General features: G+C 35.4%; 2 protein-coding genes across 2 annotated transcripts; both read left to right on the plus strand.

Annotated features, from left to right (window-relative positions):
* Positions 1 to 84: 84 nt before the first annotated feature.
* LOC132701587 (juvenile hormone esterase-like) lies at positions 85 to 2,818 on the plus strand. Its single transcript, XM_060669658.1, has 10 exons — positions 85 to 231; positions 285 to 419; positions 467 to 613; positions 666 to 996; positions 1,272 to 1,477; positions 1,532 to 1,670; positions 1,721 to 1,896; positions 1,946 to 2,075; positions 2,126 to 2,258; positions 2,314 to 2,818. Exons 1-10 carry the CDS (start codon positions 190 to 192, stop codon positions 2,495 to 2,497), a joined length of 1,623 nt encoding a protein of 540 aa, XP_060525641.1. The 5' UTR covers positions 85 to 189; the 3' UTR covers positions 2,498 to 2,818.
* Positions 2,819 to 5,456: 2,638 nt separating this feature from the next.
* Positions 5,457 to 7,806, plus strand: LOC132700873 (juvenile hormone esterase-like). Its single transcript, XM_060668450.1, has 10 exons — positions 5,457 to 5,531; positions 5,800 to 5,934; positions 5,997 to 6,143; positions 6,198 to 6,528; positions 6,577 to 6,782; positions 6,836 to 6,974; positions 7,025 to 7,200; positions 7,251 to 7,380; positions 7,437 to 7,569; positions 7,623 to 7,806. The coding sequence occupies exons 1-10, from the start codon at positions 5,484 to 5,486 to the stop codon at positions 7,804 to 7,806; spliced, it is 1,629 nt and encodes a 542-aa protein (XP_060524433.1). The 5' UTR covers positions 5,457 to 5,483.
* The last annotated feature ends 181 nt before the right edge of the window (positions 7,807 to 7,987 follow it).

The raw sequence follows: 7,987 nt of genomic DNA on the forward strand, positions 1-7,987 counted from the left end.
ATATCGAAGTGGATAAAGTGAGATAACTCAAGTGTTTACGTAATTGGTAATCACACTTATTTTTCACAAAGCTTGCGGATTTTACAAGATCAAATTCTTTTTTATTGTTATTGAGACCAGTTCTGAGTTCCTACTACCAAAAACAGGCATTTGTTTCTTAAAGTGAATCGTACTATATTTAAAACAAAAATGCGTGAACTAGTTTTGCTCTTAATACATATTTCTTTTGCAGTAAGTAGTAACAGAAGGTCATTTCAATCTTCATTTCCATATTTTACTCGTAGGTTTCGGATCTGATAGTTGAACTACCAGATGGCAAAATTCAGGGACACCAAATGCTTTCGTCTGAAAACAGGACCTTCTTCGCGTTTCACGGAATACCGTATGCGTCTCCTCCAATAGGCAAACTCAGATATCAAGTAAGTAACAAAGATCTCTTACATTCCAAGTGTATTCTTCAAATCAGTCACCGATACCACCAGAACCGTGGAATAATGTAAGGGACGCCACTAAAGAAGGCCCATCTTGCTTCTTCATAATCGATTACTTCCCCGACGATGGTCCCAAGAGTGAAGACTGTTTGTACTTGAATGTCTACACTCCATCGCTAAATGTAAAATATTTACCCATCTCAGCTAACCTGGTCAAACGCACGTAGCTTTCAGAATTCAGAAAAACTTGCTGTGATGTTTTGGATACACGGGGGAGGATTTGAAACTGGAAGCGGCATTTATCAGTACTATGGCCCAGATTACCTATTGGAAGAAGAAGTCATTGTGGTAACTATTAACTACAGATTGGGTCCATTAGGATTTGTATCTACTGGAGATGATGTGATACTGGGCAACTTTGGATTGAAAGACCAGCTTTTGGCACTGAAGTGGACCAGGAACAATATCGCACTTTTTGGAGGTGATCCAGAGAAAATAACAATTTTTGGCGAGAGCGCTGGCGGGATGTCAGTTGGAATACATTTGGTGAGCCAAAAATCGGCAGGTAAATTACCAAAAGTCGAAGTAGCAGTAGAAGGAAATCCTTAATTCAATGCCCCCCATCCCGTAGTGATCATCTCATATGTAGTTTCGCCACTCATCGCGAGATGGCAGCCTAGTTTAAATTTTACAGCATAAAGCGTCATGTAGGGTCATGTAGGTGTCAAATTGAAGGGCATCGCGTTACGTAAATTACAAATTAAGAATTTCAAATGCTTTCTTTCTACGAATACAATTCTATAGTATTTTTTACGATCTTACGATTTAACCAAATTTCAGGTTTATTTAGGGGAGCAATTTGCCATAGCGGTTGCTCGTTGAGCGTCACATATAATTTAAACCCTAAGCCCTTCCTATATAGTCTCGCCCAACAACTGGATAGCAGTATTTCCGAAAAAAATAGTAGCGTTGAAATTAGAGATTTTTTGATAATGCAATCAGCAGAGGATATAATGGAGGCCAGTCATCAGCTGGACCACCATGGGGTAATGGGTATTGTGATCATATTTCATATAAAAAAAAATGGTTTAATGTTGTAGTTTGTTCCAACGATCGAAGTAGAACACGGCGAAGCGTTTATATCAGCGCCAAATTTCGAACTGCTCGAGTCGGGGAGGTTCAATCAAGTGCCCCTAATTTTAGGCACTAATTCTGAAGAGTCTTTGAGTTTTGTAACTAGTAAATATTGCAAAGTTATATAATATATCCCATTAATCGCTAGCTTTAAGCTTTGAGTTCCGCAAAGGAAACAGCTCAAACATTTGATAAAGATCCCTCTGCTTTGGTACCGTCCACTTGGCAAATTTTGCCTGACGCCAATCTTTCTTTGGTAGGGGAAACGATACGAAACGCCTATGTAGGGGAAAACGGATCATTTTATGCAACCTTAGCCAAGACTCTCGAGGTTTGTTCCGAAATCATTAGAGAAATGTTTGTAACAGCTATTTTTGTAGTACTCTACGGATAACATATTTAGAAGAGCCACCATAAAACAAGGCGAGATAGCATCCAACTTTACGTCAGTATTCTTGTACCAGTTTTCATTTTATGGAACCAAGAGTTTAAACAATTACAAAGTAGAAGGTAGGAGAGAATCGTAACTTGGCGTTGACTAATCTCAACTTATTATTCAGGAGCTGGCAAAGTAGCGCACTTTGACGAGCTAGCATATTTATTTAAAATGGAGCCGTATCCTTTGGTTACAGATGCAGATCAGTTGACCCGCAAAAGGTTTACGAAATTGTGGGCTAACTTCGCGAAAACACTGTGAGTCTCAGATTGAATCGGGTGATGGCGATGCATACTCAGGTTAATTTTACAGAAATCCAACTCCCGAGGCTTCAGAGTTGTTGCAAAATATTGTCTGGCCTGCGGTGCAACCGGATATCATTCAGTACTTAGATATCGGTGATATCCTCGAAGCGAAGTCGCCTAATATGGAAGAATTTTCAATGTGGAATAGGGTTTATTATACGTATGCCGAAAGGCCGTTTATTGTGTTTTAAATAGTATTGACAATACTTTTGAAATAAATAGTTGCTAAACTTTTCTTTTATCGAACAGCCAAAACCGTATATCAAACTACTATTCATTTTTTTGAACGTTAATAACCTATATCTGGCAGCTCTTAAAACCCCACAAATCTCGTATAAAATTGGTTGTGACATTAAATAGTAAAGTACACAAAAATTTCTGGTCTACGGTGAAAACTGAAAATATTGTTTTGACTTCATTCCCAAATTATCAGTCACTAAGTGAAGTTGTAATGTTTGCTGTAATGGACAATTTTGTATTATATCCTTCTTTTAAAATAATAATAATATACTTATTCTACAGACAACGGCAAATTTAATTTAAAAATAATTCGTTTACTTTTAATATCGACAAAATAAAAACATCAAAATTCTCCCTAAAACCCTTAAATTATATATTATATATTAAAATTATATATATTATTTTATTTGTATATTTATATTATATTTTTTATATTTATATTATATTTGGTGCTTAGAGGCTTACAGATCTCTGTCTTAAATGCTATTTGTTTTTTACACTAATTTGTTATCACCCTTTTCTCTATTTCGAGAATTGTAATAATGTAATGTTATAGTCCGGTTTTGTTTTTGAAAATATTTGAAACCGTTGTTAAATAGTGCAGTAATTTCTAGTTTTTCGGAAAACTATAAACTGTTTGAACAATTTCCAATTTTTTCAGATGTATTACTTGTACCCTTCCCAATCCCAAAACACCATATTGTAAACGTGCAAAATGAAGTGTTAATATTTGATGTTTATTTAAAATGTGTCTAAAATGAATTTGACCTTAGGTTGTTTGCTACTGTTTGTAAATGTTTATTGCATTATAATTGTGTGTCCATTGTCATTCCTAAATATTTCAATTTCGGTCAACTTTATTGCTTCTTGTTTATATATCTAAAATGTGAAAATTTGGCAAACCCCCTTTAATGCGCGAAAATGGCATCAAAATTGTTTTTTCTTCATTCACACATCTGTTTAAACCAGCTCGATTGTTTGCTAAAATCATTTTCCACTTTGATTTTGAGATTATCCCAAGAATCATCTTCGTACAGGATATGGTCGTTCGCAAAACAAAGAAGAAGTGTAGAGTGGATAATTTTGGCCCTAAAACGGATTCCTGGGGGACACCATAGGAAAACCATAAGTATTATTAATTTTTGTTTTCTGTATTCTTTCAGTAAAATAACTTTAAAATAGTTTCCATGGTATTCCGCGCACGCCAGAGTCCTGCAAGACCTCCAACATCAGTTTATGATCAACTGTGTCAAAGCCTTGGAATAATCGAGAAACATTTCAAATTTTTTGTTATTGTCTTCCAGTGAGCTGTAAATGTGTGTATTTAAAATTTTTTTGTTTTCTCTCTCTCTCTCTCTATCTCTCTCGTTCCTAATCTCTCTTCTCAAAAATTTTTGCTATGTTACATACAAGTAATCGATGTTTTTCTGGGAGGTTTTTGTAGCCTTTTTTAGATAGGGGTTTTACAATAGATAATTTAAATGTTTCAGGACAGATTTCTGTTACAGAAATTTCCAGTTATATTTAGTTATATTTATATTATTTATTATTTATATTTATGTTATCAAAACCTGGTGATTTTTTCAAATTTCAGCAATCCTATAGAAATTATTTTGTCGTTTTCACTTAAATTTATACTTTTGTATTATATTTTCTGCTTTTGCTCCACGTTTGAGAAATAGTTGTTAAAAGTTTTTGCAATTTGAAAATCATTTTCAATTGTACATTCTCTACAGTTCTTATTTGTATTATTTTGTTTGTTCTATTTTTCTTATTTATTGTATTTACTGTATCCCAGAGTGCTTTAGCGTTTCCACCATTTTCTGCTATTTTTGTTGATCATAATTATTTTTTCTTGTCTGTATAAGTCGGTTTAAGTGATTCTTATATCTCCAGTATTCTGTTTTGTACAAGACAGGATTTTCCATGAAATTTTTGAAAAGCTCGTTTTTGTTTTTTACTCACTGTAACGGTTCATGGTCATCCATAGTTTTCTCTTTTTACAATAACTGTTTATTTTTATTTTTGTTGAGTTCACAGCGGTCGTTTACATATTTAAAAAATTTGAACTTATTTGCTATATTTTTTTTTACTTTTGCATAATTTGTGTAATATTGTAACTGGATAAAACGGTGAAGATAGAGACACTGGCCAATGATGTGAATTGCGAGTTTTTGTTGGTTGGTTGCATGTTGCTTTTTATAAAAAAGTGGTCCAAACATCAACCAAACATTTGATTGACTAATGATATATATCCATATCTACTTAAAACGTTTAAATATCGGTTACTGTATCAGTATTTTCTTTTAATATGTTTATGTTTAGGTCACCTGTCAGTGTGCAGACTTGTCTTAAATAGTTAGATATGGATAAAGCTTTCCCAACAGTGAATTTTCAGGAGCAGACAGAGGACGATATATTGCAGAGATACGTAAATGTTTTCCCAACAAACTTCTAATTAAAATTTCAATAATCTCTATTTTCCCAAGATAAACAATTTTTGTTTAATAACTATATTTTTTTAATAAAGATTATACTGCCATTATTGATATTTATATTCCCAAACTTGTACATCAAGTCATCGGTGCGAAATTAACCATTCATCAATTCATCAATGTTTTTTGAAATGCTTCTGATATTGAAATCTAAAACTTTAAAGGTCTTTTGTTGATGTTTTCTGTTAGATCATTAAGTTCTTAAAATGTTTTAACTTCTACCGCCTCTTTTTGTTATACTTTTTTTTACAATTATCCCGCACCAAGCTTTTACTAATCAACACTCTTAGAAAGCTCTTATCTACTTTACGTGTGAACAATTTCCGATAATGAAAGCTCAAGATATGTAATTCTTATCGCTATTGGTTTCAAAAAACTCATTTATTGTCGAAATCGAAAATTGTTACATTGTATCTGGTAAAATTATTTTTTTAATTAGACCATGTTCTTCGTGGGGGTTGCAATTTTTGGTGTTATTTTGTCACCCGTGGTGAGTATTTTGTGTTGCTGTTCATTGAAGAGAAATATGAACTAAGAAGATAAGTAACTTAATGATTAATGTTTAAATAATATCATTTGCAACATGATATTTCGTTATTACATTCGCAATCGGTTTCATAAATAGCTGAAAAGCTCCCATTTTGAAAAAAGGACACTAAATAATGAATTTAAAATATAGTGAAGCCAATCATGAATTGCAAAAAAAGCGCAGCATTCTTCTTCTTAAAAACACTCTCTTTACTGCTTATTGCCATTAGGTGTCGGATTTGATAGTAAATCTACCAGATGGAAGCATCGAAGGTCACCAAATGCTATCATCTGAAAACAAATCCTTCTACGCTTTCCACGGAATACCCTACGCTTCCCCGCCAGTGGGAGAGCTAAGATTTCAGGTAAGCCAAACGCAGCCGTTCTGTAATAGTCACTAATATATATCCGAGTTATTCTTGCCTAGCCTCCAATACCACCACAACCCTGGAGTGGAATCAGAAACGCCAGCGAGGAGGGTGCTTCTTGTTTCTTTCTAATCGATTACTTCCCAGATGGTAGGCCCATAAGGGAAGACTGCTTATTTATCAATGTATACACACCGTCTTGGAATGTAAGTAACCGATTCGACTTTAAATACTAATCTATATCCGTCGATGTATGTTAGATTTCAGAACAGCTCCCAGTAATGTTCTGGATACATGGTGGGGGATTTGTAACTGGTAGTGGCTCATATAAATATTATGGACCCGACTACCTCCTTGAGGAAAACGTGATCGTGGTGACATTTAACTACCGATTAGGTCCTTTTGGTTTTCTGTCCACCGGGGATAAAGCGATCCTTGGAAATGTTGGTTTAAAAGATCAGTTGCTGGCACTCAAGTGGACCAAGACTAACATTGCGCTATTTGGAGGCGATCCCGAGAAAATAACTATCTTTGGTGAAAGTGCAGGTGGGATGTCAATAGGGTTACATCTTTTGAGTCAAAAATCGTCAGGTAAGTATTAAATGTAAAATCTTGTGATCTCCTATTGAGTATTTTCAGGGTTGTTTCGGGCTGCTATTTGTCATAGCGGATGTTCGTTGAGCGTCACCTACCAATTGGAAGCCAAATCTTTTATATACCAGTTGGCCCAAGTCCTGGACAATAACATATCAGAGAATAATACCACCGAGCATATTAGAGATTTCCTGTTAAAACAATCTGCTGAAGATCTGAATGACGCGAGCGCCTACGTAGACGTTCATGGCGTAAGCTGGTATATAAAGATATTAAAAGAAATTAATAAACCTTTCCTATGTAGTTTGTGCCTACCTTAGAAATAGATGACGAGGAAGCATTCATATCAGATCCTAACTACGAACTTCTGGTTTCGGGACGATTTAATCAAGTGCCTCTTATTTTGGGAACCAACTCGGAAGAATCCTTGAGTTTCCTGACTTGTACGCCCTATATCGCACGTTGTAGCCATTATCTGATGAAAAACTTTTAGCCCTAGAGAATGCCAAAAGTGCTGCGCAGACATTTGACGAAGACTCAACCGAGCTGATTCCAACCACTTGGAATCTCTTACCGGACTCGAACAGAACGTTTGTTGGGGAACTGATACGAAACGCTTACGTAGGTAACAACGGATCGTTTCTCGTAAACCTAGCCAAAACGCTCGAGGTTTGTTATTGATAATCATCATGGAGGTTACATAAATCGAATTTTTACAGTACTCTACGGATAATATATTTAGAAGAGCTACAATAAAGCAAGCCGAACTTGCGTCCAACTATACGTCCGTCTATATGTACCAGTTCTCATTTTACGGAACCAAAAGCTTGCCTAACTATAAAGTAGAAGGTAGAACTGTCTATGAAAAAATCTAAAATCTCAATTTCCCCAATGTTTCATTCTAGGGGCTGGGAAAGTCGCTCATTTCGATGAGCTGGCCTATCTGTTCAAGATGGAGCCCTATCCAATAGGTACCGACGCAGATTTATTAACACGAAGAAGATTTACCAAACTGTGGACTAATTTTGCCAAGACTCTGTGAGTATTTAATAGCATCGACAAGTAGCATATACATTTAAACTTTCTTATAGAAATCCAACTCCTGACGAATCCGAATTGTTGCAAAACATCACGTGGCCCAAAGTTACTGCAGACAACATCCAGTACCTCGATATAGATGAGTCGCTAGTAGCGAAATCACCCAATATGGGAGAGTTTACAACGTGGAGCAAGATTTACGATACATACGAAGCTCATCCACTTATTGTGTTTTAATTGCTGAACAATAAAATATTTTTGGTGCTTTACTTTTTAGCTCTTTCCGAATTACTGTTCCCCAGAACTCAACGTCACATTTGTCTTACGCTTTGGCCTTTATTCTGGAACGGCTCATTAGACATGTTTAAGCACTCGAACCCACATTGTCACGCGTCCGTTTATCTCAATTGGATATTGT

The sequence above is a fragment of the Cylas formicarius genome, unplaced genomic scaffold, assembly GCF_029955315.1.
Source record: "Cylas formicarius isolate icCylForm1 unplaced genomic scaffold, icCylForm1.1 PGA_scaffold_4__25_contigs__length_36172078, whole genome shotgun sequence".
NCBI classification, from domain to species: Eukaryota; Metazoa; Arthropoda; class Insecta; order Coleoptera; family Brentidae; genus Cylas; species Cylas formicarius.

Bases quoted from the DNA above. Each gene is read 5' to 3' on its own strand.
- LOC132700873 (XM_060668450.1), top strand. From the start codon at position 5,484: ATGTTCTTCGTGGGGGTTGCAATTTTTGGTGTTATTTTGTCACCCGTG. The intron at 6,529-6,576 runs GTAAGTATTAAA...GAGTATTTTCAG, and splicing joins TTTGAGTCAAAAATCGTCAG to GGTTGTTTCGGGCTGCTATT. The intron at 7,201-7,250 runs GTTTGTTATTGA...GAATTTTTACAG, and splicing joins ACCTAGCCAAAACGCTCGAG to TACTCTACGGATAATATATT.
- LOC132701587 (XM_060669658.1), top strand. From the start codon at position 190: ATGCGTGAACTAGTTTTGCTCTTAATACATATTTCTTTTGCA. The intron at 232-284 runs GTAAGTAGTAAC...TTTTACTCGTAG, and splicing joins TAATACATATTTCTTTTGCA to GTTTCGGATCTGATAGTTGA. The intron at 1,671-1,720 runs GTAAATATTGCA...GCTAGCTTTAAG, and splicing joins GTCTTTGAGTTTTGTAACTA to CTTTGAGTTCCGCAAAGGAA.